The sequence below is a fragment of the Acipenser ruthenus genome, chromosome 20 (genome assembly GCF_902713425.1).
Source record: "Acipenser ruthenus chromosome 20, fAciRut3.2 maternal haplotype, whole genome shotgun sequence".
Classification (NCBI taxonomy): Eukaryota; Metazoa; Chordata; class Actinopteri; order Acipenseriformes; family Acipenseridae; genus Acipenser; species Acipenser ruthenus.
In genome coordinates this window covers 30,755,767-30,766,422 of record NC_081208.1, presented here as the reverse complement: position 1 = coordinate 30,766,422, position 10,656 = coordinate 30,755,767, and the positions used below count along the sequence as shown (strand labels likewise).

Here is a 10,656-nt window from a genome sequence, read left to right as displayed (position 1 = left end):
AGATAGATAGATAGATAGATAGATAGATAGATAGATAGATAGATAGATAGACATAGTGTTGGGTTAGTTAGAAAACATTTACAGTTGCTGGAATGTTAGCGCCTTAAAATGCAGCATTTAGTGTGAGCCTCTTTAATGAAGAGCTACTGTATTTAATAAGAACCATAAACAACATACACAATATCAACCGGCAGGAAGAAAATACAGATAGTTCAGTTAGGTTAGTCAAAACAAATAGCGTTTATCTGAGATGTATTGAGTTCGATCCACAGTGACTATGTATAAATAATGCATTAGTCTGTCCAGATGTAGTTACGCACTCATGCGTGGTCCTGTCTGCTATATAGCTATACCGTTAACACAGAAGAACAGCACCTGGAAAGAAACATGTCTTTAGAAATATCCCATTCCAACTATATTAACCTTGGTTTAACTTGTCATCAAAAATAAAAAAACAAACAATGTGGATTTGTTTAATAAAACTGGGTAACATGTACCTTACTCCAAGAATATTGTCATTGAAATACTGTCCTGGACATCCATCTATCTATCTCTCTATCTATCTATGTATCGAAATTAGCGTCAAGTAATAAGTAAAAAAAAACCGTCATAAATACATATTTTTAAAAATGCATAGACTGAATCATAATTTAAAGGTTTCCATTTTACTTCGTACTTACATATCAATATTCTTTAATTTATTGGCAAAGAACTAGCGTGACGTATTTCACATTAACGCCAGCTCTTGCTGTCATCAGTTCAGATTATCTGTTTGAAGGGGTCGGTAATGTATTTACCTATAGGACGGTTGCCTGTATGTATGCATGAATGCCTGCATGCATGCATGTATTATGACCAGAATTGTTTTATATAGCCTCCGATATAGACATATCTCAAAGCACTCGAAAAAACGGAAGAGGTAAAAGCTGATGTACATTTGTTTGATAAACGTAGGCCATTATGCAAAGGGCCTAAAGAGAAAATATTTGCTCTAAAACTGTCTTCCACTGTTTTTTTCTGTAAATGATTCCATGGAGTATTCTGCAAGCAGTGTTTGGACCCATCTATTCGCAGTGAAAATGCATTGAGTCGGTACTTGGCCGCGAGAGACTCCAGATAGTATCTGATACGCCTGATTTATTGAAATCCTGCTCATATTGTCTATGCATCAGGCAGCCGCAGTTAATAAACAGCAACATGTTTATTCATAGGACAGTCCCTGTGTACAACTGGATTACTCGGAGATCGGCTGTGCTCACGTTGCCTGTATATTGCAAGTAGTTTATCAAGTGTAAGGCTTTGAGTATTTGTGCTGCTGTGTAACTGTGTAGCTACACCAGTCATTTTTTGTTTTAAATAAGTAAAAAAAATCCATAGTTGTCTTTTTATCAAAATATGTGATTTGTTCCCCTCGTTTCTTTCACACAGCGCTCTAGCGCCCCTTGAAGAGGAATCGTGCAATAGCATAAAGATCGCAGTGGAGTTATCAGACTTTTCATCAAGAACTAACAAGAAATCAAACAGTTTTCCTCTAGTTTTATCGCATTTAATGACCACTTGATTTAGCCCGAGCCGTGTCGAAGTGCGTTCTATCCAATAAATAAATAAATAAATAAATCGTGCACTTCTGTTATTCCACATGATTAAATTAAATTAATTGGTAATTTAATCGATCATAATCTTAATAAAGGTGGCATGTTTATATTATTAATGTTGTTTTTGGAAGATCTGGAAAAACTTCAGTTTAAATATGCCGCAAAAGAAACGCTAAGTAGTAAATAGGCAAACAGAACTTGTTAAAATGTAACTATTATAAACAGTATTAAAATACCAAAACTAAACACTGATATCACAAAGCAAATAGAATAGCGCGCACACGCACACGCACACGCACACACCCATCAATAAAGATTAAAATAACAATAGCCATTTTAGATGTTGTGTGGCCTGTCTGTGCAGAATTACTTAATTGAAACACGATTCTCAACAATTTCTTCTCCTGCTTTATAATTAGAACAGAACGGATGGCTTCTTTCAATCGGGTTATTCCTCGTTTCACCTCAAAGGCAAATCTTCAGCGTGTAACTGGGTGGTTAAACAAGGGCATATCCATTTGTTAATTGATGCAATTACGCATTGCTCGTAATGGCCACGCTGGTCTCAAGGCAGCCATCAATCACCCCTCCATTGACCTGTCAAAGCCTTTACATTCATTTCTGTTGGGACCATTTCTGTCTCTAATAGAGAAAAATTGAAACATCATCATCATTAATTAGGGGCTGGCCCCTTTGATACTGAGCGGACGGGATAGAGAAGTCACTTACTCAGAACACAATTATATATATATATATATATATATATATATATATATATATATATATATATATATATATATATATATATATATAACTAATAGGTATATGGAAATATATGCAGATATAGACTGCATTTTAGTCTTGGTGAGCATTTTATTCAACAGACAAATACAAACGTATCTCTCTTGTAAATAACAATTAATTTAATGACCCCCCCCCCTTTGCAGCCCATCTCAATTTATTATTACAATAATGTTAAACAAGATAATCTGCAAAACCCTTGGAGATGCCGGCTTTTGTCCTGCAATGTAGCACAGCATTGAAACAGCATGATACAGGCGTGGAGGATACATGTACCTAAGAAAATGTGATGCTAGATATGATTGGCAAAGACATTATTATATCCTTGCTGTCCTGTCGTTTCGGGATTACTATGACGTCACGCTGATACTGTTCCATGGATGAATGCAAAAGAACTATAGAGCAGAAAATAATACAACAAGCCGAGACTATATCTTGCAAGACTTACGTTATGGGTTTAACCCTCCTCAGCTAAAAGCACAACATGTAGGTTCTTTCTTTCTTTCTTTCTTTCTTTTTCCTTGTGAGGATCAAAAAAACTCCATAAAGCCCTGAAGTATATGCTAGATGTGGGACATTTCTAAGTGCAATCATTTATTATTGAGTAAAAGGCCAAACGTGGGAATGTGTGTGAGAAGGTGCATTTGAAGTACATTTTGGTTACAATCGATCAGCAGGAGAAAAAAAAAACATTGCAGATGTTAACAAAAGGAGCAGCAATGTCCTTCTCTCAGTTTGGATATCCTTACAACAGCACTTCGCAGGTAAGGATGGGCAACATTCACCTTCCATTAGGTCTTTTTAGCTCAAGTTCCATGCCATGCATAGTTCTCATTTGAGATAAAGTATTTGTATTTGTTACATGTTCTGCAGGACCACATTTGGGCAAAGTTTGGATTTTTTAATGACCACTTCACTCTGTTACAAAAAAACAAAAATATTTATCTTTACGGCGTTGTTGTTTTATATAAACTGCATTTCATTAATTCCACATCTTTCATAATGATACTAGATAGCTAGATAGACAGATAGACAGATAGACAGATAGACAGATAGATAGATAGATAGATAGATAGATAGATAGATAGATAGATAGATAGATAGATAAGCTATAGATATTCCTACTCGTCTGTAGTGTTGTACTCATTCACTTTAAAAAAAAAAACGCTTTTCACTATCAATTATAACTTAGACAAGTCACTCTCCATACACGAGTTATGGAAATTGTATTATGTCATCATAACTAATATGCTGTCTGCAAATATGTCAAAATGCGATGCTCTTTCTGATTTGTTTTGCTTACTATTATAAAGCGTGCGATTCAAAGCTTTTAGTTTTCGTTCCATTTCTGCATTCTTGTCGTTTTTTTAAAGTCGTTTCATATTGATGTTATATCTGTGTTTAAACAACAAATTAATTCTGTAATCGTTTTATTTAGCAGACGTTTAAACTTACAAATGTATGTTTTTGTTTCTATATATTCTTTCGCAAATGACGTCCAGACACAGCAAGGTGTTGTTGTCAGGCAGATCAGGTAAAGTAGTATCTATAGGCAAGGTGCAGCCCAGACAGCAGTGAGGAATCACATAGTGGTATAGTGAACATACCGGTACTTCACAATTATCCTTCAATTACTATATCTACTAGTTATTATTTAGTGTGTTACTGTATTTAAATATTTTTCTATAAAACAAAATGTTATAGTATCAGTTTCAAACTTTAAAATTAACAGTCTGAAAACGGTGCCCTCGAATTCATTAATAACAAATACAAATGAATTATAGGCCATGTATCGCCTCTGTGTAACATTTATAACGTTATTATTTTTTGTTCTCCCTCTATCTCTATTAATCATAACCGTGTTTAAAATTATCTTCATGCAGTTTTTTGTGTCTGCAAACCCCAGCACGACTTGCTATGATTCAGCCTCCAGATCGGTGCCCGATGGCTCTTCTGGTACAGCCCAAGCTGCAGCCGCTTTTTGTTGTCCGTCTTATGAGAACAGATTGCTGGCTAGCACTCGAACTGAGCTCAACGCAGCTCTGGGCATGTACGGCTCTCCCTATGCAGCAGCCAGCCAGAACTATGCCAACTATTTCCCCTACAGCACAGACCCGTCCACCCTCTATTCAACACTGGTGAGTGCAGCATTTACACGCTTTATACACTTTGGATTTCAAACCAGCAAAAGCACGCTGAAAGTTGTATTGATTCCTATAAGTGCAATGTGGAATTTTTTAAACAGCGCACTGTACTTTCATAAACATGAATGGTAGCAAAATGCTGCGTTCTTTTAAAGTCCCGTTTGCAAAATGATGTGCAGGATTTATAATAACGCGTTGTTGTGATAGTGTGTGGTGTAATGTAGGCTAATGTAGATTTGACTTATGCAATAATACATTCAATAGAATGACTATGCAAAACAGTATAATCTTATAATACTTAGTACTGCAGAATCCTTATAAAAAAATTAGGACTTTTCAACACCAATGGAAACGTTGTTTTGTGTTCTGAAGAATATGATGTTGTTGCATCACCTGTTAGTAACAGAAAAATAACTATGACTTTTATTAAACTAAAAATGATTTTACTCAATTTTGATTATAAATGCATCTGCAGTCTTTTGAGAGAATGTTATTTTATTTCGCTGATGCCACACCTGATTCGAATCATTGGTGTTCTAGAACCCTCAGTACGACATTAAGGATGGTGCTGGAAGTTTGCACTCGGGAATTGCGCAATCTGCTGCCTATTACCCCTACGACCACTCCCTGGGGCAGTACCAGTACGACAGGTAAACTCCTTTGGGTTGAGTAAGGTCAATACTCTCGTGTAACGGTGCCCTTTCAGGAGTTCAGTACAGTGCTGGTGTTACAGTGTCGGTGTTTCGTTTCAATTGAAAAGTGCAAATTGGCTTTTTTTGGTTTTTAAATAATGTAGCACTCAATTCATATAGATATATGTACAGTATGAACAACATGCCTTATGACGTAATAATACGTTACATGATTACCCTTTGGAACACTATATAAAAAAACACTTTCCATTGTAAAAGTGAATTTATAAACTGTTACGAATCATCTTTTGTATTAAAAATATGCATCGTATACACGTCCAGCAGTCTGTTTTGATTAATAACCTTGCAAGGTAATAACCAGTTTCTTTTCTTATTTATTTGTGTATGTATATATTTATTTAATCTTAGATATGGCACCATTGATTTTAATGGTTCAGCCAGGCGCAAAAACGCCACTCGGGAAACCACTAGCACACTCAAAACGTGGCTGTACGAGCACAAGAAAAACCCTTACCCCACCAAAGGGGAGAAGATCATGCTGGCCATCATCACCAAAATGACTCTGACCCAAGTGTCCACCTGGTTCGCCAACGCCAGGAGGAGGCTGAAAAAGGAAAACAAAATGACCTGGTCCCCAAAGAACAAACCTGGAGACGAGAGGAAAGATGACCTTGAAAAGGGAGACAGGGATGACTGTGACCTGGAAAGCCTAGATAAAGGTATGTGATTCATTGATTTCACATGTCCAGTAATATTATAGCCTATTTTCAGGTGGTGGTTGAAATGCATCGACCACATTTGCTGAATTTCCTAAATAGGACTTTTGGGTGAATGCAACATGAAGCATGAAATGATATGTGTATACTGATTATTATTATTATTATTATTATTATTATTATTATTATTATTATTATTATTATTATTATTATTATTATTATTATTATTGCTGATTATATTCCAATTATAGGTAAATTGGCCTATAAAACCTTTGAAATATTGGCCATGTGCAATGTAGAATGTATGTCAATACTTCTATTCTCCAGATTCGAAAGAATGTAAAGAGAGTGATTCGAGGCTGAGCGATCTGGATGACACAGAGGATGAGGAATGTTCAAAGCTGGACAGCGACTGTGAGAAAACACCTCACCAAGGCCAGAGCCTCCAGCGAGACATGACGGCGGAGCTACAGAAAACGGACTGCAACTTGATTATTACGCGCAATCATGTTCACGCGTTTTCATGCAGTAAGAACGGGACGTCGATGGAGTCGGGTGTCTTAGAAAACGCAATAACTAAACAGTCAACCATAGCACCAACCACTGGCGTTGTCCCTCATCATTATGAAACATCAGACAAACCCAGAATTTGGTCTTTAGCGCGTACTGCAGTCACCGGTGTTATTTTGGGAACTCATAACAGTGAAGAAAGGATTGTAAATGCAGACTGCCAGCTCCAAGAAAGCCATTCTATGGTTAGTGCCGCACAGTGTAGCGAACTAAAGGTCCAGCAAGAAGCGAGGAGCCGGTCTACCAAAGGGCATGCTTTGGAGGACTTCCGACAGTCTAACAAGGTTTATAGAACTTCCATTTTTAACCAGAAGTCTCTCCAGTTGCATTGTTCTTCGTTTCCTGTGTTGTCCGATACGTGCCAATATTCGTCAGGAATGGGAGGTACGTGATTGATTAGTGACGAAAAGGACCTCCTGCAACATCTTCGGCCCATAATTACACAGTATTCAAATATGAAACAGTTTATTGTTGGTTTTTTTTTCAACACATTATAATAACTAGTATTATCCTGATAATATATGTATTTATTTACTTATGTATGTATTTATTATACCTGCCCATTTACCCCCTACGTGTAGCCGTTTGTACAGTATATTAAAAAAAAAAAAGAGTTAAGCCAACTTCTTTATAAAACTATGCACAACTATGACTATTTGGTGTTACATTGGAGTACTTTATGATCCGATTGGAACGAAACGTATTAATATGAATGTATTTAAAACTAATATCAAATTACGTGTCCAGGTTTTTCAAGAAATGTGATATCTGAGCAAGGACCCACAGAACTCAATGAAGAGTGCTTAATACAACAGGAGGACAAAATAACTGCATTCATGCCCGTGCTGAAGAGATGAGGTAGGTGAGAACTATTAACGTGTACTCGTAGCACTGAGGTTATATTTAATGCACATAATCATTCACTATGGCACAGACTCCAAAAAACACTCATAGAAAACCTACCAGTGTGCGCAACACAGTGGAGGTGTCCTCTTTACTGTCGCACTCAGTTAATTTGTATTCAGTCCTGTACCGATTATAAAGTGTATATATTTATTTCGCCCCATAGTTTACTGAACTCAACAGAGTTCTATTGAACAGGTTCGATAATTCGATGCTTCCTATTTTGAAACCATTTATTATGGCTCCCAATGTGACTGTATGGGGTGTGAGAAGCCTCTAACCTCAACAGTTCCATTTCGAACCCTATGGATTTATATCAAACCCGTCTACAGTTTGTTTATATAGAGGAGGTGGGATAGGGTCTTGCTCTTAATGGTGTATAATATAGTTTAATCTTTGTAATATTGTGTCCGTCTTTTAATGCTTCAGATCAATCATTATTTTGTATCACCTTCTTTTATCAGGTTGGTCGAGATCTATGCAGTAAAAGGTGGAAAGTGTATGTAACGCCTTCAATTATGCACTAATGATCTTCTGAGATGTCGAGAGATGGACTCCGCAACTACTAAACGAATTGCCCATGAACATTGCCACATTCTTTAACGATTCCAACCCGACACTCCGGGAGCTCGATGTAGCCCTGGCAGCTTTGCACAATTTCGTTTTATGGTATTGACTGTCAGGAGGTGTAAATGAAGAGGAGGATGCAATCGGATAGCAACTAAAACTAGATACTTATTTATGCACTGTATAATAATTGTAGTTATGTAACACTTGGTTTCTTGTTGTAAATCAACGTCTTCCTACCCCATGTGGTCATTTTAATTGTTATGTTAAATATCAGTGTTTTGATGTGTTACTGTGTGTCAGAATTTAAACGCGTATTGGATGTTTTATCTTTATTTTAAAAATATTTTGTGTCTTATTATGTGTATGTAATGGGGGGGGGGGGCGTGTGTTACAATAATGTGTCGATATGCGACTTGTCTCTTGGTCATGTAAAAGAAAATATTTTATAGAATTTGAAAAAAAAGAACTTGACAAACAAACCTTGTTTTCCGAGTGATGATTCCCTGTTTAATGTTCAGACAGCAGACCTATGTGTAGCAAGTTGATCAGCTTGACTCGGCTCTCCAAAAAGGAACATTGTTAGTACATAATTCAGTCAAGAGCATTAATGAACTTTACAAGGCAGAAAAGAAAGAGGACAGCGTTTGCACATTGTTTTTATTTAATGAGAAGTGGCATCAAACTCTTTCATACAGTTCACACTAACAAACGAGGCAGGAATGCGGGATGAATGCGTCTTTGTTTCCTGTGTCTGGGAGCCGTTGCAATAATATAATAATTGTGGCAACTAAGGGGTCATCTACAGATCAAACCAACAACACCCACCCTCGGGATTCATTTGGGTCCACGTTTACATGATCTCGTTTGTGGTCGGTCAATAGATCTATGTCATGATTTTGTTATTTATTTGTTTTTAAAGGAAATGTCAGCTGGTATGAATATGCGCCAACTAAACGAAATGCATGAGAAATAAACACAAACTCCTGCAGCACATTTTAAACACCGTCTTGTTTTATTTTTATACTGTGCACTGCAAAGACATGTCATATAATTTTGGTAATTTTTTTATGTGAGTCTAAAGTATATTCTCAGACATTAAAAAATATTAAGATTAAGATGTATTTTTAAATCTCTTGCATATAAAGATTATGTTTCATTCTTAAACTCTTTTTTGTTTTGCAGTGTTGAAACTGACTTGCAGTCTTTTTTTTTAAATGCATATGGTAAAGGTAACCAGAGATAAGTATGAATTGCAATTTTTGATCACTCCTAGAAAACACACTCTGGTATACAATGTGGAGAATAATGGGTTTACAAGAAAATTATAGCCATATTAGAATGTGCCTTTTTGTTTAAAGGCGAACGCGACTATTTTGTTAGAAATCAATTAATTCTATATTAAATGTAAGTGGAAAATAAGAGTGCATTTAATGGTCTAACCAGTGGCGGATCTTAATACCACCTCTCTATACATCCCGATTGTGTTTTCGCCATACCTGCACTGTAATGTCTTACAAACGTTATACTAAACTTTTTATTGAAAAGAATACATGTAATGCTACTAAACAATTAAGAAAAACCTTAGGTTGACTGGGGGGGGGGTGGGGGGGGGTGGGGGGGGCTTTACAAACTGAGCAGGGAAACTATTCAAGTAAAACGTGGTTCAGCATTAACTGTTAACTAACAGGACCATGCTGCTGGATGTGCACACAGGATACAGTGTATATGGTGGGACTTTATTTGAATAGGCAAGTAACTTGGACCCTAATGCTAAACAAATCATAAAGTAAGACCGCAATTAAAATAGACAACAGTTATCTACAATATCTACAGTTATCTAAAATTCAAAGCAGTTATTTGAGAATATACAGTAGGACTATTTAAAAAAAAAAACAATTGAAACAACTGTGGTGAATCAGACATAGCACCGCTTATATAAGCCTGATTTTATTTATTTTGCCCCTTAAAAAAGGCAATCTTGTGTACTAGCGTCACAGAAATGACAGTCTGTTGCGATTGACCGCAGTCTTAAGACTATAGAAATTAAGCCACCAAAAGATCAACATTATTTCTGGTCGGATTTGAAGGATTAGCGCTTGTAATAAACAGCATTAGGCCCATTCGCAGGATTTCTCCAAGTCAATTTATACGTTTTTGATGGCACAGGGACCCGAGCAGATAAATGTATCATGGAAAAATATGGTTCTCGTTTCACATTGCAGCAACTTTGATCGTGTAAAGAATTCCCAGAAGTTATTCACTTAATGAAGGAATCGTGTATTGTTTTCATTACAACAACTTTGCCTTGCCTTGCCTAACTGCACAATGAGTGCTCTCTTTAGGCTCCCCTGCATTTGGTTATTATTATTATTATTATTATTATTATTATTATAGATTTATGCATGTAAATACTGTTATTATTTAATGTATTCATGTATTTCTTCTATTAATGGGTGGATATTTAGTGATTAAATTGCAGGACGAGACGGAAAATGAATATATATATATATATATATATATATATATATTAGCTCAAAGAGCCAGCTGCCCAACGTTTCGATATGTTGTACATATCTTTCTCAAGGGAGCCTGTGTTTGAATATATATATATATATATATATATATATATATATATATATATATATATATATATATATATATATATATATACACTTTGGTATAATTGCATTTTTCACTTGTTTGT

At 36.0% G+C, this 10,656-nt stretch overlaps 1 protein-coding gene across 3 annotated transcripts; it reads left to right on the top strand.

Annotated features, from left to right (window-relative positions):
- The first annotated feature begins 2,664 nt into the window (after nt 1-2,664).
- Nucleotides 2,665-9,034, top strand: LOC117425109 (Iroquois homeobox protein 6a-like). 3 transcript variants are annotated; one of them, XM_058993925.1, is made up of 7 exons: nt 2,668-3,160; nt 4,280-4,534; nt 5,081-5,190; nt 5,602-5,912; nt 6,237-6,863; nt 7,227-7,337; nt 7,847-9,033. In XM_058993925.1, the coding sequence occupies exons 1-6, from the start codon at nt 3,095-3,097 to the stop codon at nt 7,334-7,336; spliced, it is 1,479 nt and encodes a 492-aa protein (XP_058849908.1). In that variant the 5' UTR covers nt 2,668-3,094; the 3' UTR covers nt 7,337; nt 7,847-9,033. The 3 variants fall into 3 exon arrangements, 2 of the variants coding, with proteins under 2 accessions (XP_058849908.1, XP_058849907.1); XR_009307932.1 differs by having other exon boundaries at nt 2,665-4,534; nt 6,237-6,763; nt 7,847-9,034; XM_058993924.1 differs by having other exon boundaries at nt 2,669-4,534; nt 7,847-9,032.
- The last annotated feature ends 1,622 nt before the right edge of the window (nt 9,035-10,656 follow it).